This window comes from Babylonia areolata, chromosome 24 (assembly GCF_041734735.1).
Source record: "Babylonia areolata isolate BAREFJ2019XMU chromosome 24, ASM4173473v1, whole genome shotgun sequence".
NCBI lineage: Eukaryota > Metazoa > Mollusca > Gastropoda > Neogastropoda > Buccinidae > Babylonia > Babylonia areolata.
The window spans coordinates 7,384,759-7,405,042 of NC_134899.1; the positions used below are offsets into that span (position 1 = coordinate 7,384,759).

The following is a 20,284-nucleotide window of genomic DNA, read 5'->3' on the forward strand; positions in this document are numbered from 1 at the left end:
GGGGCATGTGGGAGGGGTGGGGGTGGGGGACAGAAGGGAGAAGGGTGGAGGGTAGGGCGGTGGTAGTGGCGGTGGTGGTGGTGGTGGATGTGTAAGTGGGGGTGAGGAGTTGGAGGAGGGTGCCCAGATATACAGGGAAACATTTTTATTTAACTGGAGATTCCAAGAACACTCACAGGACTCTGGGGCAGAAGTGAGATTTTTGCCAGCAATTGCACAAAAAAACCCAAAAACAACCACACAAAAAAAAGTATTCAAGGCTTTCACACAAACACAAGTTTACAAAAGAATATAAAACTGGTTTCTGACTCTGCTCTGACATCGTGTCACTGACTCAAAGACACAGGACCTAGGAAGGGGGGGTGGGGGGGGGGCGAGAGAAAGAGAGAGAACGAAAGAACAAATGAAACGCACAAAATTTTATTTCACAAGGGTAAGGGAATAAGCACAATTGCTTTTTTTTTTATACATCTGGCCGGCCTTCTGGGGTGGTGGGGGGGTGGGGGTGGGGGTGGGGGGAGTAAGAAAACTGCATGCACAAAAGCAAATTCTTCACACACAAAAAAGAAAAAAAAAAAAGAAGAACATTTCTCCTGCTCCCCCATCCACCCACCCTTCCAAGAACAACAACAACAACAACAACAACAAAAGTAAAACATGTACATAACATAATTCAATACATCAACAGCACATATGAATGGTACAAAGACATGTACAAATATACAAATAATACATTTATGGAGGTGAGAGAAAGTAAGAATGAAAGGTAGAAAAAGAAAGAAAAAAGAGAGAGAAAGAAAGAAAGACTGGGTGAAGAAATAGAGAGACAGGCAGACCTGATGGAAGCAGACAAAGATAGACAAAGAGGCGTAAACGAGAGAGAGAGAGAGAGACAGAGATAGAGAGAGAGAGAGGTGGGGGGAGGGAGGGTTGGGGGGGGCAGGGGGGGGGGCAAGGTACAAGCATTTTAAAGAAATCAAAATCGAAACAGAAACAGACAGATGGAGAAACAGAGAAACACGACCAGTGACAGACAGACAGACAGAGGCAGGGCCATTTACCCTTCTGGCCAGCTGTTGCTGCAAGCTGTAGTTGGATTTTTTCAGCTCCGACACCTGCCTCTGTGACTCCGCCAGCTCCTGACGCACCTGTCTGAGCACAAAAAACAACAATGCATCGCATGGTGTCTATTGTGTGTTTGCTGGAAAGCTCTACAGATAAAAATGATCTAAAACATGTCTGTTGTTTTACTGGAATACGCTGCACATGAAAACAATGCAACACATGCCTGTTGCTTGTTTACTGGAATGCTCTGCACATAAAAACCATGCAACATGTGTCTATTATTTGTTTACTGGAATGCTCTGCACATAAAAACCATGCAACACATGTCTATTATTTGTTTACTGGAATGCTCTGCACATAAAAACAATGCAACACGTGTCTATTATTTGTTTACTGGAATGCTCTGCACATAAAAACCATGCGACATGTGTCTATAATTTGTTTATTGGAATGCTTTGCACATAAAAACAATGCAACACATGTCTATTATTTGTTGACTGGAATGCTCTGCGCATAAAAACAATGCAACATGTGTCTATTATTTGTTTATTGGAATGCCCTGCACATAAAAACCACGCAACATGTGTCTATTATTTGTTTATTGGAATGCTTTGCACATAAAAACAATGCAACACATGTCTATTGTTTGTTTACTGGAATGCTCTGCACATAAAAACCATGCGACATGTGTCTATTATTTGTTTATTGGAATGCTTTGCACATAAAAACAATGCAACACATGTCTATTGTTTGTTTACTGGAATGCTCTGCATATAAAAACCATGCAACATGTGTCTATAATTTGTTTATTGGAATGCTCTGCGCATAAAAACTATGCAACATGTGTCTATTATTTGTTTATTGGAATGCTCTGCACATAAAAACAATGCAACACATGTCTATTATTTGTTTATTGGAATGCCGTCTCATTCCTCCCTAAGCTACAGACCACTGCTGAGGCAGTCACTGCATGTAATCAGACCAGTTGCTCAACTTTAAAAAAAAAACACAAATATAAACTATGCAATACAATACAACAGGACAGAATAACATATCTTCATTCACCCGACTGAAAATGAATTGTAAGGTAGAACACATAATTATGTCTTCATGAAATGTTCAGCATGTCTTTACTGACAGTTTGAGGGCAGTTTTACTTGTAAGCAATGCTAGATAGTCAAGTTTCACTACTCAGCAAGTTGTGAGTCAAACATATGACTCTAATGCACAAATACAGCTGCCATGAATCCTTTACATGTGTAAAGTGCATGCACTGAGTGTGAAAATGTATGTGATTTTCATGTTTTGATTTTTGTTTTCCATGCACACTCAACCCTCCCCCAACTATCCCCCCAAATGGGATAACCGAATTCATTCAATAAGAAAAGTTATGAATAAACACACGTTATTGCGCTAAAGCACTATTCATGTGCATGTAAGTGTGCACACATGCACGCATGTGTGTATGTGCATGTATGTGTGTATGTATGCGCATGCATGCATGTGTTTGTAGGGACATGTATGTGAAAGTGGTAAAAAAAAACAACCCCAAAGTACCTGAGATCAGACTGCAGTGTGTCCATCTCCGTGTTGAGAACAGTGACACTCTGTGTGTACTGCTCTTTGATCTGCACACACACACACACACACACACACACACACACACACACACATACACCACACACACACACACACACACACACACCACACACACACACACACACACACCACACACACACACACACACACACACCAATGAAGATTTCTGTAGAAGAACTGGGGACTGACACCAACTGAATGAATTACTTTGCCTGTTTTCATAATAATATTCTCATGCATTTATGTTCTCAATCTAATCATGTCTGGAAGTATTTTTTTAGATGACATTAGAAATAAGCTGTACTTAAAATGCCATAAAAGAGTGTATATATATATATATTTTTTATATTCATGTTACAAAACCAAACACAAAAGCTTACCAATGACTTGACAGTTTAGCGTATCATCAATGCAGTGAACTTTTTTTTTTTTAAACGAGTGAAGTGCTCATCCTATTCATATCTATTGCAACCACACTCAATACCAACATCTCGTAAGATGACTCGTAAGCTAAATCACAGCTTCCACAAGACCAGTGGCAGCTCTCTCTCTGCCGTTATCAGATGACTCACATCGTGTGCTTGTTTCTCCACCGTCTTCCACTGTCGACTCTCCTTCAGAGCCTGGCCAAGACACACAGACAACACTGTACACATGCCCTCACTTTGATCACAGGCAAGTATTCACATCAAAATACATGAATGGATACATAAATAAGTTTCTAGTATGGGGCAAAGAGTCTTAATTTATTCATTCATTCATTCATTATTATCATTACTGGTGGTAGTAGTAGTAGTATCACTGTTGTTTTTATTATTGTTACTGTTGTTGTTGTTCTTCTTCTTATTATTATTATTATTGTTGTTGTTGTTACTTTAACTGTTGTTGTCATTTATTTACATATTTGATTATTTAATCATTTATCTATGTTATAAACTCTCCTTGATTTACAGGATTATTTATCATTGTAACCTACTTGTTTATATTTGAAGGTCGTTTTACATGTTTTTAGTAATTTTTTCATAACAAGTGTGAAATGGAGACTGATGGTGGGCGCTTGGGTATTTGATGCAGCTGAGATTGTGTGTTTCAGAGCGTATGTAAATCAGCTGAAAGGCTTATGTATGTCTATATTTGTACTATATAGGATTTAACTGTGTGCCACCACACCAAGCATCTCCTTTTAAGGACAATAAATTATCTTGATTATGATCTTGTGATTTTGTGAAGTCAGTCAGTCAATCAGGTAAACAATCAATATGTATGGATGGGTGGATGGATGGGTGTGTGGGTGGATGGATGGATGTCTGACTATGACCATCAGAACAGCAGAGGAGGCAAATGCTGCCCCAACTTTTTGTGCTATAAATCTGATTATATTGGACAGTGTCTTGCCCAAGTTTCAACCCTACTCTCTTGGCCAAGAGGGCTTTAGCACAGTTGGTGTTGGGATGGTCCCCAAAGGCCAACTCACCCCTAAGGTTGCAGCACAAACAGCCAGTACAATCTTGTCTCCTAGTTCGAGAAAGAAAGATATCCAGAGGAAAAAGTTTCCACAGAATACTCAGTGAGGATAACACTATTCTAAGTTATCAAATTCTTGTACTAGTGCATACAGAAAGACACAGCACGTTTCCAAACGATAAACACTCTTATTTACACAGCCTCATGTGCTGTCAATGTTACCTTCATGGACTACACCGTAGCAAAACAGCACAACGCAAACTACACACCTGCATCTCTGCCTCCACTCGATCCAGTTCCTGCGTTGCTTCCCGCCATTTCTCTTGACAAGCTTCCTTTTCCTGCAAATCAAGAATCAGTTTTAGTCTGGTCTCTGGCCTCCCTGTTGACCTGATATTGTATTTATATTTGTATTTGTATCACTCTTTTAGTCACAACAAATTTCTCTGTGTGAAATTCGGGCTGCTCTCCCCAGGGAGAGCGCGTCGCTACACTGACAGTGCCACCCTTTTTTTTTCTTTTCTTTTTTTCTGCCTGCAATTTTATTTGTTTTCCTATCGAAGTGGATTTTTCTACAGAATTTTGCCAGAGACATCCCTTTTGTTGCCGTGGGTTCTTTTACATGCACTAAATGCATGCTGTACATGGGACCTCGGTTTATCGTCTCATTTGAATGACTAGCGTCCAGACCACCACTCAAGTTCTGGTGGAGGGGGAGAAAATACTGGCAACTGCCGGTGTGATTCGAACCAGTTCGCTCAGATTCTCTTGCTTCCTGGGCGGACGGGTTACCTCTAGGCCATCACGTCATCACTCCACACAGATAGTTCCCCGTGGACTGCCAGCACTGAGGCTGCGGCAGACAAACCCGCTTGTGTCTGTGTGCAGTGCACTCAGGATAAGCAGCTTCGGAGTATTGCCACTGAAACTGTGCGGATGATGGGGCAGCACTACAAAAAAAAAAAACAGAGAATGATCTGTGCATTGATGGCACCTATCAAAACTGTATATTCATCTGGCATTTAACATAATTAAAACAAAAGCAATCTTGTGCAGTCTGTTGCCATCACTCTATCCACCTGTCAACTCAAGTCGTGAGTCCATTCAAACCACCCACAATGGGAAGCAAAAGGTGACAAGGCACCATTAAAAGAGCTGGTCTGATTTGAAAGAAAATAAAAGACAGGCAATATCAAAAGCAAATAAACTTCCAAAATAAACACTCTCCTTTGTGGAAGGGCACTGAAAGTAAATAATCTTTTAAAGTAAAATACTAACATAATCTTTTTTGAAGTACATCCAAACTACTCTTGCTCTGACAACACAACTGTTCCCACTTTTTTTTCTTTTCTTTTTTTTTTATCTGAAACCCTTTTTTTTCCCTTCTTTTTTTTTTTTTTACTCAACCTCAAAAATAAACCAGAGAACTTTCTGCAAGACCTCAGTGTAAACTCTTTTCTCTCTGGTGATTCACTTTATCCGGTGGGTGTCATCAGCTTACTTCAGCATCAGAAGATGGTCCACAGTTTGTGTCGCTCATAGTGCATACTTTGCCAGACACAGGGACACACGTGATACATGAGAGAGATGGGTCTGAGAAGAAGTGACGGTCACAGTGAGAAGAAGGGATTCAATTAGAAGGGTGGAAAACGTAGGTGGAGAGGTGTGGACAGGAGGGGTATGGTTTAGGGGAAGGACGGGTGGTGGTGTAGTGGTGTAGAAGACTGTAGTGTTGTGCCCAGTGTGTGAATGTGTAGAGACAGAGAGAGAGAGAGGGAGAGAGTGTGTGTGTGTGTGTGTGTGTGTGTGTGCAGGAAATGTGGCCCAAGTTCAGGTGAAGGGTGCTGGTTTGGGAGGAAAGAAGAGTGATAATGGATATATAAATGGGGCAGCATTTTGTGTCAAGCAATTAAAACTTCACGTTGATGTCTATGTGCGTGTTCGCATGTCTGTGAGTATGTGTGTATGTGTGTGTTTCCGTATCTGGTGTGTGTCTGTGTATTTGTGTGTCTGTGTATGTGTCTGTGTCTGTGTGTTTGCGTGTGTGTTTATGTGTATGCGTGTGTGATTGTGCATGTGTATATGTTGTATGTGAATGAGTGAGTGAGTGAGTGTATGTGTGTGTGGGAGGGGGGGGAGGAGGGGGGTGGTGGTGGGTGGGTGGGTGGGTGTGTGTGTGTGTGTGTGTGTGTGTGCGCGCGCGCAAACATGAAAACAAACATGCACACATGAAAACATACCTCAGTGCACCATTTTATATGATATCATTTACCATAAAATTTAACTGGGCACACAATGCATATTTTGTCAGAATGTGTGTGCATGTGTGTGTGCATACACGTGTATATGCATAGTAAGGATTTACTGCTCTTAATGCAAAACATAAACAATGTTAAATCCACTGTCAGAACAGCCAATGCCAGTCGTTACCGACACACACAATACATTGCAAAGGACATCAATTACCTCAACACCGACGTCTTCTCACCTGTCATCATTTACAGCTCAGGTGTTGATAATTATAACTTGTAAGTTGTATGGCAACTGCTAAGAGTAAGCCTATTCTTCTTCTTTTTTTTTTTTTTTTTTTTTTTGGTTGTGCTATGTAGTCATGATGGGAGTAATGTGGTGGTGGTGGTAGTGGTGTGTGTGTGTGTGTGTGTGTGTGTGTGTGTGTGTGTGTGTGAGTGTGTGTGTGTGTGTGTGCGGGCACGCACGCACGCATATGTGTGTAAGTCTGTGCCTGTTTGTGTGTTCATATTTTTCTGAATGAGTGTACGTGCATACAAATATGCCTTTGCATGCATGTATGTTTGGCTGTATATGTGTATACAACTGGGTGAGAGGGCATTGTGCATGTATATGTGTGTGTGTGTGTGTGTGTGTGCGTGTTTGTGTGTGTACATATCTCTCTCTCTATCTCTATCTATCTATAGGTCTATCTTTATCGATCTATCTATATCTATATAAAATATATCTGTATCTGTATCTGTATCTCTCTCTCTCTATATATATATATATATATATATATCAGTCTGATCTGCCATGTCATATAGATACAGCACTTATCACATGATCAGTTTGATCTGACAGGTCAGGTAGATACAACACTTATCACATGATCAGTTTGATCTGACAGGTCAGGTAGATACAACACTTATCACATGATCAGTTTGATCTGTCAAGTCAGGTAGATACAACACTTATCACATGATCGGTTTGATCTGACAGGTCAGGTAGATACAGCACTTATCACATGATCAATTTGATCTGACAAGTCAGGTAGATACAACACTTATCACATGATCAGTTTGATCTGTCAGGTTAGCACTTATCACATGATCAGTTTGATCTGTCAGGTCAGGTAGATACAGCACTTATCACATGATCAGTTTGATCTGTAAGGTCAGGTAGATACAGCACTTATCACATGATCAGTTTGATATCTAAGGTCAGCACTTATCACATGATCAGTTTGATCTGTCAGATCATGTAGGTAAACACTTATCACATGATCAGTTTGATCTCTAAGGTCAGATAGATACAACACTTATCACATGATCAGTGTGATCTGTAAGGTCAGGTAGATACAACACTTATCACATGATGTGTTTGATCTGACAAGTCAGGTAGATACAACACTTATCACATGATCAGTTTGATCTGTCAGGTTAGCACTTATCACATGATCAGTTTGATCTGTCAGGTCAGGTAGATACAGCACTTATCACATGATCAGTTTGATCTGTAAGGTCAGGTAGATAGAACACTTATCACATGATCGGTTTGATCTGACAGGTCAGGTAGATACAGCACTTATCACATGATCAATTTGATCTGACAAGTCAGGTAGATACAACACTTATCACATGATCAGTTTGATCTGTCAGGTTAGCACTTATCACATGATCAGTTTGATCTGTCAGGTCAGGTAGATACAGCACTTATCACATGATCAGTTTGATCTGTAAGGTCAGGTAGATACAGCACTTATCACATGATCAGTTTGATATCTAAGGTCAGCACTTATCACATGATCAGTTTGATCTGTCAGATCATGTAGGTAAACACTTATCACATGATCAGTTTGATCTCTAAGGTCAGATAGATACAACACTTATCACATGATCAGTGTGATCTGTAAGGTCAGGTAGATACAACACTTATCACATGATGTGTTTGATCTGACAAGTCAGGTAGATACAACACTTATCACATGATCAGTTTGATCTGTCAGGTTAGCACTTATCACATGATCAGTTTGATCTGTCAGGTCAGGTAGATACAGCACTTATCACATGATCAGTTTGATCTGTAAGGTCAGGTAGATACAGCACTTATCACATGATCAGTTTGATATCTAAGGTCAGCACTTATCACATGATCAGTTTGATCTGTCAGATCATGTAGGTAAACACTTATCACATGATCAGTTTGATCTGTAAGGTCAGATAGATACAACACTTATCACATGATCAGTGTGATCTGTAAGGTCAGGTAGATACAACACTTATCACATGATGTGTTTGATCTGTAAGGTCAGGTAGATACAACACTTATCACATGATCTGTTTGATCTGACAGGTCAGGTAGATACAACACTTATCACATGATCAATCTGATCTATCAGGTCAGATAGATACAGCACTTGTCGCATGATCAACTTGATTCAGCACTTATCACATGATCAGTTTGATCTGACAGGTCAGGTAGATACAACACTTATCACATGATCAGTTTGATCTGTCACGTCAGGTAGATACAACACTTATCACATGATCGGTTTGATCTGACAGGTCAGGTAGATACAGCACTTATCACATGATCAATTTGATCTGACAAGTCAGGTAGATACAACACTTATCACATGATCAGTTTGATCTGTCAGGTTAGCACTTATCACATGATCAGTTTGATCTGTCAGGTCAGGTAGATACAGCACTTATCACATGATCAGTTTGATCTGTAAGGTCAGGTAGATACAGCACTTATCACATGATCAGTTTGATATCTAAGGTCAGCACTTATCACATGATCAGTTTGATCTGTCAGATCATGTAGGTAAACACTTATCACATGATCTGTTTGATCTGTAAGGTCAGGTAGATACAACACTTTTCACATGATCAGTTTGATCTGTAAGGTCAGGTAGATACAACACTTATCACATGATCAGTTTGATCTGTCAGGTCAGGTAGACACAGCACTTATCACATGATCAGTTTGATCTGTCAGATCAGGTAGATACAACACTTATCACATGATCAGTTTGATCTGACAGGTCAGGTAGATACAGCACTTATCACATGATCAATTTGACCTGACAAGTCAGGTAGATACAACACTTATCACATGATCAGTTTGATCTGTCAGGTTAGCACTTATCACATGATCAGTTTGATCTGTCAGGTCAGGTAGATACAGCACTTATCACATGATCAGTTTGATCTGTAAGGTCAGGTAGATACAGCACTTATCACATGATCAGTTTGATATCTAAGGTCAGCACTTATCACATGATCAGTTTGATCTGTCAGATCATGTAGGTAAACACTTATCACATGATCTGTTTGATCTGTCAGGTCAGGTAGATACAACACTTATCACATGATCAGTCTGATCTGTAAGGTCAGGTAGATACAGCACTTATCACATGATCAGTGTGATCTGTCAGGTCAGGTAGATACAGCACTTATCACATGATCAGTTTGATCTGTCAGGTCAGGTAGATACAACACTTATCACATGATCAGTTTGATCTGCCAGGTCAGATAGATACACCACTTATCACATGATCAGTTTGATCTGTCAGGTCAGATAGATACACCACTTATCACATGATCAGTTTGATCTGTCAAGTCAGGTAGATACAACACTTATCACATGATCGGTTTGATCTGACAGGTCAGGTAGATACAGCACTTATCACATGATCAATTTGACCTGACAAGTCAGGTAGATACAACACTTATCACATGATCAGTTTGATCTGTCAGGTTAGCACTTATCACATGATCAGTTTGATCTGTCAGGTCAGGTAGATACAGCACTTATCACATGATCAGTTTGATCTGTAAGGTCAGGTAGATACAGCACTTATCACATGATCAGTTTGATATCTAAGGTCAGCACTTATCACATGATCAGTTTGATCTGTCAGATCATGTAGGTAAACACTTATCACATGATCAGTGTGATCTGTAAGGTCAGGTAGATACAACACTTATCACATGATGTGTTTGATCTGTAAGGTCAGGTAGATACAACACTTATCACATGATCAGTTTGATCTGACAGGTCAGGTAGATACAGCACTTATCACATGATCAATTTGATCTATCAGGTCAGATAGATACAGCACTTGTCGCATGATCAACTTGATTCAGCACTTATCACATGATCAGTTTGATCTGACAGGTCAGGTAGATACAACACTTATCACATGATCAGTTTGATCTGACAGGTCAGGTAGATACAGCACTTATCACATGATCGGTTTGATCTGACAGGTCAGGTAGATACAGCACTTATCACATGATCAATTTGATCTGACAAGTCAGGTAGATACAACACTTATCACATGATCAGTTTGATCTGTCAGGTTAGCACTTATCACATGATCAGTTTGATCTGTCAGGTCAGGTAGATACAGCACTTATCACATGATCAGTTTGATCTGTAAGGTCAGGTAGATACAGCACTTATCACATGATCAGTTTGATATCTAAGGTCAGCACTTATCACATGATCAGTTTGATCTGTCAGATCATGTAGGTAAACACTTATCACATGATCAGTTTGATCTCTAAGGTCAGATAGATACAACACTTATCACATGATCAGTGTGATCTGTAAGGTCAGGTAGATACAACACTTATCACATGATGTGTTTGATCTGTAAGGTCAGGTAGATACAACACTTATCACATGATCTGTTTGATCTGACAGGTCAGGTAGATACAACACTTATCACATGATCAATTTGATCTATCAGGTCAGATAGATACAGCACTTGTCGCATGATCAACTTGATTCAGCACTTATCACATGATCAATTTGATCTGTCAGGTCAGGTAGACACAGCACTTATCGCATGATCAGTTTGATCTGTAAGGTCAGGTAGACACAGCACTTACCACATGATCAGTTTGATCTGTAAGGTCAGGTAGACACAGCACTTATCACATGATCAGTTTGATCTGTAAGGTCAGGTAGATACAACACTTATCACATGATCAGTTTGATCTCTAAGGTCAGGTAGATACAACACTTATCACATGATCTGTTTGATCTGTAAGGTCAGGTAGATACAACACTTTTCACATGATCAGTTTGATCTGTAAGGTCAGGTAGACACAGCACTTACCACATGATCAGTTTGATCTGTCAGGTCAGGTAGACACAGCACTTATCACATGATCAGTTTGATCTGTAAGGTCAGGTAGACACAGCACTTACCACATGATCAGTTTGATCTGTAAGGTCAGGTAGATACAACACTTATCACATGATCAGTTTGATCTCTAAGGTCAGGTAGATACAACACTTATCACATGATCTGTTTGATCTGTAAGGTCAGGTAGATACAACACTTATCACATGATCTGTTTGATCTGTAAGGTCAGGTAGATACAACACTTACCACATGATCTGTTTGATCTGACAGGTCAGGTAGATACAACACTTATCACATGATCAGTTTGATCTCTAAGGTCAGATAGATACAACACTTACCACATGATCAGTTTGATCTGTAAGGTCAGGTATATAAAACACTTATCACATGATCAGTTTGATCTCTAAGGTCAGATAGATACAACACTTATCACATGATCAGTGTGATCTGTAAGGTCAGGTAGATACAACACTTATCACATGATCAGTTTGATCTCTAAGGTCAGGTAGATACAACACTTATCATATGATCAGTTTGATCTGTAAGGTCAGGTATATACAGCACTTATCACATGATCAGTTTGATCTGTCAAGTCAGGTAGATACAACACTTATCACATGATCGGTTTGATCTGTCAAGTCAGGTAGATACAACACTTATCACATGATCAATGTGATCTGTCAGGTCAGGTAGATACAACACTTATCACATGATCAATGTGATCTGTCAGGTCAGGTAGATACAACACTTATCACATTATCAGTCTGAAATGTCAGGTCAGGTAGATACAACACTTATCATATGATCAATGTGACCTGTCAGGTCAGGCAAATACAACACTTATTACATGATCAATGTGATCTGCCAGGTCAGATAGATACAGCACTTATCACAAGATCAATCTGATCTGTCACGCCAGGTTTTACCTGTACTGCCAGTCTCAGCTGATGCTGCAGGTTGGCCACAGTGGGAACAGCTGCTGTTGCCCCTGCTGAGGATGTGCTGGGACTCGAGCCTACCCCTCCTAGCTGCTGGTTCACCAGGTCCTTCAGGTCTTGCCGTAACCTGGGCACAGGTATAGTGATAGGTACATGAGCTTTCATGACGCGTTATTCGCTCACCTGTGTTAGAGCACAGGTAAACAGTAATGGTGATGCACTCACTCACCTACACACACACACACACATTCACACAAACACACTCACTTTTCTTCATAATTTATAGCATCAAATTTCAACAACTATCTGTGAAATCCAATTTCAACAATTTCCAGATCTATCTTATAATCTAGCATCAACTAAGTGGAGAGAGAAGCAATAATGGACATTTATACTTGACACCACTACAAGACTTCTTATTCCAATTACATCTAAGTTTACACCAGTTAGAACCAAGAATAATCCTAGTAAAGGATTAAATTCAATGGCTGAATGTTCTCCACAGAAACGAAATCATAGCATGCCGCTTGGGTAATACAGTACAAAGCATTGTTTCACTGTGTCATGGCATGCAATTCTGTACAACATCCAAAATATCAAAGGCTGTCACATGTACATAAAAAAAAAAAAGGCCCAACACTGTGAAGTGAGATGCACCAGGATTTTTTTTCATCAATTTGTGGTTGATTTTATATATTTCATTTAAAACAAAAAACAAAAAAAAACTTCGATACATACAAAAAATTGGTTCATTATTTTCATGTTTCTCTGTTCTAGGCTTTCAAATCTAGTTTCTTCCATCACGGAGTTGATGATTTTTAGATAAAAGATTTGATTTCCTTTTACCCTCAGGTGCCCATTTAACTGAATGATTAATGTGTCAGATCCACACATTTGTGTAATGCAAAATGGAATGGACGACATATTTACCTTTCATTTTCTGATAGAATCTCTTCGAACTGTTGACGGAAGTCCAAAACTTGAGCCTGAAAAATGATAATGTGTAAGTGAATATGGAATAGAAATAATAAAAATGTATACAAGAGAAAGTAATTACACACATATATTTACAAAATGCTTTTAGAAGATGTTAAAGAACAGTTTATAATACACTACAACTTTTTAACTAAAATATTTACATGCATTCTCTTTATTTTTCTAACACACTGTACACACATAAATGAATTGAGTTATTAGAGTGTAAACCTATGTGGTGCTTTCAAACTACCCACAACTACAGACATGTTCAGTGCCAAAAAAAAAAAAAAAAAAAAAAAGAAGAAGAAAATGCTACAGTAAGTGAGTAACAGAAAAATGAAGTCAGACATAACATGTGAAAAGCAAAGAAATCTGATTCAGGTTTCATGGCACCATACATATATAATTATACACACACACACACACACACACATGCAAACATATACACACACTTTCACTGGTTGAGCAGTTAGCTTATTATTTTGTTTTATTCACACCTTTTTCTTATGCAAATTCAGGAGAAAGGAACAGGAAAAGTAGTGATGACATGAGGCATGGCTGAGGTGGGGAAGGGGATGGATTTTCATCTAAAATCATAATCATGGACAGACGTTAAACAAAAGAACGAACAAATACACACACACACGCACTCACATACACATGTATGCACACGTACACACATACCAAACACTACTGCTCATGGATAGACGTTAAACAAAAGAACAAATGAACACACACACACACACACACACACACACACACACACACACACACATGCACATATGAACACATAAACACATACCAAACACTACTGCTCATTGATAGACGTTAAACAAAAGAGCGAACGAACACACACACACACACATATGCACACATACACACATACCAAACACTACTGCTGTCTCTACTTGCTAAAGGTAAACATCTGTGTTTGTAAAGCACATCTCGCATCTATCCATGCAGTCATTCTCCTTAATCAAGACTTCAGACAGGGTGTTCCAGAGAATCGGTCGACACATATCTGTAAGCCTGTAGGTGACAGTGTTTGGTTCTTACAATCACTGGGCAGAGAAAACATCAAGGAGAAGCTCTGATGTGATACGAGAAAGTGGGGAGGGTGTGTGAATACGAGAAACATTGGTTGGCACACTGTCACATGTGTTAACTGTGATGTTTGTTTTTTTACTATCCCTGGACCTGAGACCATCAAGGAGAAGCTTGGATGATGACATGTGAGAGTGGGCAGACAAATAAATATGAGAAATATAGGGTGTTACACTGTCATATCTTCAGCAACTAACCTTGTAGTCATTGTTTTCCGACTCCAGTTGGTGGAAGGTGGTATCGTACTCTTGCATCAAAGGGGACAGGTATCTGTATATAGCAAAGGACATAACTTTCTGTAAGACTGTTAAAAAAAATAGATCAACGAAAACAAACTAGCAAGTATCTATTTCAAAGACCACTGCATCAATGAATCATTCAAATTTCAACCAGTCTATACACCTGTCCATAAGTCAATCAAAGCATCAATTAAGAGATACACATTTCTATTCCAAAAATGTTCATTTGATAGTCTTTGTATTGTTTTGTCACTGTTTAACTCTCTCTTTCTGATCCTTGCTTCACAGCTCTATTCACAAACATAGCATGTGTTGCATTCATGTTAGGTGAGTGTGAATTTAAAATCATATGTGTAATCTCTCATGTTACTTGCTCTCATTTTGTGAACATTATAAGTGATGTTGTTTCCCTACGATTTACTCTGTATCATTCTTATAGATGTGTTGAGTATAAATATATACTAGCAGTTAGCCAGCCAAGGTGCTGATACATCCACTGCTGAAAAATAAAGATTCATTCAGTCAGTCAATCATTTCTCTCTCTCTCTCTCCCTCTCTCTCCTTTATGTGTGTGCCTCCCTCTCCTATCTTTCTCATTGATTTCTCATTGATTCTTACTTACTTCTCCTCTCTCTTTCTCAAGTTATAAGTCTCTCTCCCTCTCTCTTTCTCTCTCTCTCTGAGGATTGTGTGCCCTTCTAAGTCTTGTCTTCTTTTGTTTTTATGTTTGTTTGTTGTTGTTGTTGCTTTTGTGTGTGTGTTGTTGTTGTTTTTTTTTGTTTGTTTTTTTTTTGTTTTTTTACTTGGCTCAAAGTTTATTTTGTACACGACTGTGTATGATTTTACATTCTTTTGGTTTTATCATCCTCTTGGTACCACTTAATTTTGATCCCTCTTTTTCTTATTTTGCTGGAGGGCTGGATGAAAATAAAAAGAGCTGCTGTGCACATTTACTCTTTTTCCCTTATAACAAAGATTCATTCAGTCATTCTCTCCTTTTTTTGACCATACTGGATACTTGCCTCCCTTTTCATTTCTTCACTTTGAATTTCTCATTTCTGTCTCCTTTATTGATATCATTAACCAAATCTCACCTTTCCCCAGTTCTTATCTATTTACTGGCATACAAATGCGAAACTATCTCAAAAACAAAAAGATGTTATAAATGTATCTCTTTATACATATGTTATGTAACAATGTGAATCCTACAATGGTACTTTGGACATTCTACTCAGTAACTCACTCTTGACTTGTCAGCCATGGTCTTTGGAATCTGCCTGCCTGGTCCTGGGAAAGACAATTCATTAAGAAACGTCATTTATGTTATAATCTACAAAATGTTTCAGTTTGCTAAAATCTATTAAAAACATAAATATCCACATTATCAGGGAGACTTTCCAAGTTTTTCTTTTCACCTGAATAAAACTAATACTAAGTCATTGGCTGTTTTGTACATGTTTCTACAATTTCAGACTGGAGGTAGATTTACCATTTAAGCCCTTGACTGCCAACAATGTTTTTCGGTCATCTGTATAATACCAAGGGAAATAAGACCTGTCAGTACTTTGAACACTAAAACTACCTTACCTTCTCTATTTATAGGATATTTATGCACTGAAATTAAAAGACTAGTCTAATGTGAAACAAAGAAAATAAAACAAAAGGACTTACTTGATGATTTATTGAGTATCCACTAAAAATTTTGACATGTTTGCAATATTTTATGAATATTTCTGCAAACAAAGTCTCAAGCACCCAACAGGAAAAAACAAAAAAGGAGCAACTGATAAGCTAGAATTACGGGAATTATCTTCTGAACCATTGTACAAGTTTTCTTCATCACTGTTGACATCATTCATAATTTCCTCAAACACTGAAAATGACCCTCAGTCTGAGACTGTTGTGGCATTGCTGTTAGTGTTATAAAGGAGATTGGTTTCAATTCTTTGGGGGAAAAAATTGCTAGACCTGTATGACTCAGTGGGTTTTAAAATGGAAGTAAATCACACGACATCATTCGTAATTTCCTCAAACACTGAAAATGACCATCAGTGTGAGACTGTTGTGGCATTGCTTTTAGTGTTATAAAGGAGATTGGTTTCAATTCTTTTGGGGAAAAAAAATGCTAGACCTGTATGACTCAGTGGGTTTTAAAATGGAAGCAATTTTAAAATGGAAGCAAATCACTTTTATCAACATTTTCTATGCCTATCAACATCAGTCAGTGGTTCTAACCTTTCCAAAATTGGATAAACGTCTGATGAAATACCTCCATAAACTAACCAGAGATAGGCATCATAGAAAGCTCCATGTGTATGGAAAGAAATTAACACAAAAAAAACACACAAAAAAAAAACAGAAATGAAAAAAATGGACTGACAACTCACAGTCAGAGGAGAAAGGCTGACAATGACTAGATCCTGACAGATTAAAAAAAAAAAAAAGAAAAAAAAAAAAGAAAGTTAACGAATATCATTTTACCGACTAGTATTTTTGTTTCCCTCATTTTAAAAAAATGACATGTTAATCACTAAAGAAGACTAACAAATAATGCTGAGAGATATAGAAATGACACCATAAAAAAAAGGTTGATATTGACAAAGTCAAGACATTATGATTAATCAACACACTATTATAATAATAACAACAAACATATTTTTCTTGACAGTCTGCATGATAAAAAATTTACAAAACAATTCAGAAACTGAGTGTGAATGTAATGAATGCACACTAACAGAATCCATTGTGATAAAATCAGTCTATAACTATAACTAATAATTTCAGTTTTATTTCTTTGCCCATCTGTCAGTCTGCAACACACAAAGGCTATTCAAAAGCTTTCAATTAAAACATATCATTACAATATATGCTTTACCTGTTGTGGAGGCTGTGAATATTGTGCCTGGTAATTTTCCAGCAAAGTATTGAGTCTCTCCACTGGAACACAGTAATCACAACAATTCTTATTCAGAATGCTGAAAAGAGAACATACACAGTTGTTGTTTTTTTAAAGTTTATTTTATTATTTCTTTACTCCTAAAGCAAAAGAACTGTGCACATGCTGGGGATTTGTTTCCATTTTGGTCTGAATTAGGACTTCGTAGATAATGTAATCAAACATTTGTATAGAAACATATGCACTGTATTCATACACTGATGTTGTTTCACATGTAAAAGTCCTTCATTTTGTTTTACCCCCTAATTTCTCCACCTCACCCACAAAACTTTCAGTTGTAGGAGGTCATCATCATGTTATCCCCGTCTTTCATACCAGTCTGAACATTTGCGAGCTCAACATTCACAGAAGTATAAAGTCACTGAAATAAGGTCTTGATACATTTATGCAGTGTGATTTTTTGTTGCCCCCTCTATTTTCATGAGCTTGAAAACAAAATATTGAAGTTTTTATACAGTATGTGTACTCCTTACCTGTGGATGTACTTTTTTTTAAACTGTGTGAATCATTATAAATGTATGAATAAGTGTGTGTTTGTGTAGTGCATGCACATGTGCTTGAATACGTGTGGGTTTGTGTGTGCAAACATTTGCATGTATACCTATCCATGAATTGTTGTTTAACAATATAATGTGCATATCCAGATATGTGATACACATAGACACACAGTGTGTGTGTGTGTGTGTGTGTGTGTGTGTGTGTGTGTGTGTGTGTGTGTGTGTGTGTGTGTGTGTGACTTTGTGTGTGTGTGTGTGTGTGTGTGTGTGCGCGCATGCATGCGCATGTGTGTGTGTGTGTGTGTGTGTGTGTGTGTGTGTGTGTGTGTGTAAGAGACAAAGAGAGAGAAACAGACAGATAAACAGATTTAAATGCAAAGTAAGTGTTTGAGCATATGTGAAAGTGCAAGCAAGCGTGTATAATTGTGTGGCCTCGTAGAAGTAAGCGCATGCATGTGTGCATGTACATGCATGTGTGTGTGTGTGTGTGTGTGTGTGTGTGTGTGTGCGTGTGCCCGTCTACTCGGTAAGCATAATTATGATGAATACAAGAACTTGAAATGGAGAGACCATGTTCATGTTTGATGATTTCAAGTGGATTAGTGACCTGATCGCTGTGCTCATGCACCAACAATGCCAATTTCTTTCAAGTCACGCGATTCTTGTTTTTCAAAATACCTCGATCATAACAAAGTCGAAACCCACCACATCACCTGTCACCGAAAAATGTGTACCAAATGTGTGGCGGCCGCAAAACCGACAAGTTTCAACTGGCAACAACTGACGCCCATTTTAAAATACCGTCCTCAAAAAATCTTACCTTGATCCCTGAGAAAGTCTACTTCAGTCGAAGACATGTTGGCAGTGACAGAGCTGGTGTGTGCTACGTTTTCACACTCTTCTTATCATCATTTATGGAAACGATCGGCGAGACGTGCCACTTCTATCCCAACATCACTTCAAACAAGTTTTTGTTTATACGTTTAAGCTACCCGTCTTGAGAAACAAAATTGTACTATATGGGAATTCATACTATTTAAGAAATAACTTTCAAAGGGCAGACAAGAAGCATTCCACCTTTCAAAACGTGCGCATTCTTTGGGGGGAAAAAACAAACAAACAAAAACAACAACAACATAATCTTGAGCATGTAAGATATATATATATATATATATATATATATATATATATATATATATATATATATATATATATATATAATAAAAATCAAGTCTAATTACCGTAGATGAAATTAGTCAAAACCATCTTTCTTTTTTTTTTTCTTTTTCGATGTACGGTTATTTCATTATAATGGGAAGTGTACATAGATTGTTTCAGCTTGCGAAGTGTATTGTGGTTGATTCCATTCGACCATTTATATCTCTCTCTGTGAAGTGGACGGACCTACACCACAGGAAACCACGAGAATTATCCATCGTGTCAATTCAACAGATCCATCGTCAGATTTGTTCAGTTGAACGCAGTTGGTGTATATCGAGAGTGTGGTGCCGTTTACTAGTACCTCGAGCATTTCTTTCTTCTTCTTCCACTTGACGACGAACATCAGTATGTTGATGAAACTGTCGTGTTGTGGGAGGTTGCAGTGGTGCGGGCTCCCGATCGAGGGATGTACTTTGATAGGGGAGATGGTGTGTTAGCATCTCCAGCTAGGCCACTTCCAGCTACCGTAGCCGCGGTCTCCGGGTATACACTCGACCGGCACTGACAGCCCTAACCTACTTATATTACCAGTGGGGGGGCGGGGAGAGGGGGAGAGAAGGTTGTGGTGCCGGTGGACTTGCTGGCACGGGTGGGAGTGGGGGGTTGGGACTAAACAGAAGTGTTGGAGGGTAGTGGGGGGTGGGGGTGGGGAAAGAGCATCGATATACGCTCCACGGACAAACACTAGAGAGGGTAGACTCCATTCAATGTCAAGGAGTCACGATAAAGAAAGACATGAGCTGGAGAAAGCACATAGAAAACATCTGCTCAAAAGCAAACAAGACCTTAGGCTTTTTGAGGAGGAACCTGAAAATCAGTTCCCAGAC

At 38.7% G+C, this 20,284-nt stretch overlaps 1 protein-coding gene across 1 annotated transcript in view; it reads right to left on the reverse strand.

The window, feature by feature from the left end:
* LOC143298893 (sodium channel and clathrin linker 1-like) overlaps positions 1-19,218 on the reverse strand; it is a 46,945-nt gene extending 27,727 nt beyond the window's left edge. Inside the window, exons 1-10 of the mRNA XM_076611912.1 lie at positions 19,057-19,218; positions 17,659-17,720; positions 16,027-16,070; positions 14,742-14,814; positions 13,393-13,448; positions 12,451-12,589; positions 4,398-4,469; positions 3,237-3,287; positions 2,623-2,693; positions 1,062-1,152 (exon numbers count right to left, since the gene is read on the reverse strand). Of these exons, the coding sequence (XP_076468027.1) occupies positions 1,062-1,152; positions 2,623-2,693; positions 3,237-3,287; positions 4,398-4,469; positions 12,451-12,589; positions 13,393-13,448; positions 14,742-14,814; positions 16,027-16,070; positions 17,659-17,720; positions 19,057-19,093 (696 nt within the window). The 5' untranslated portion in view covers positions 19,094-19,218. The remainder of the gene's footprint in view (positions 1-1,061; positions 1,153-2,622; positions 2,694-3,236; positions 3,288-4,397; positions 4,470-12,450; positions 12,590-13,392; positions 13,449-14,741; positions 14,815-16,026; positions 16,071-17,658; positions 17,721-19,056) is intronic.
* Positions 19,219-20,284: the final 1,066 nt, after the last annotated feature.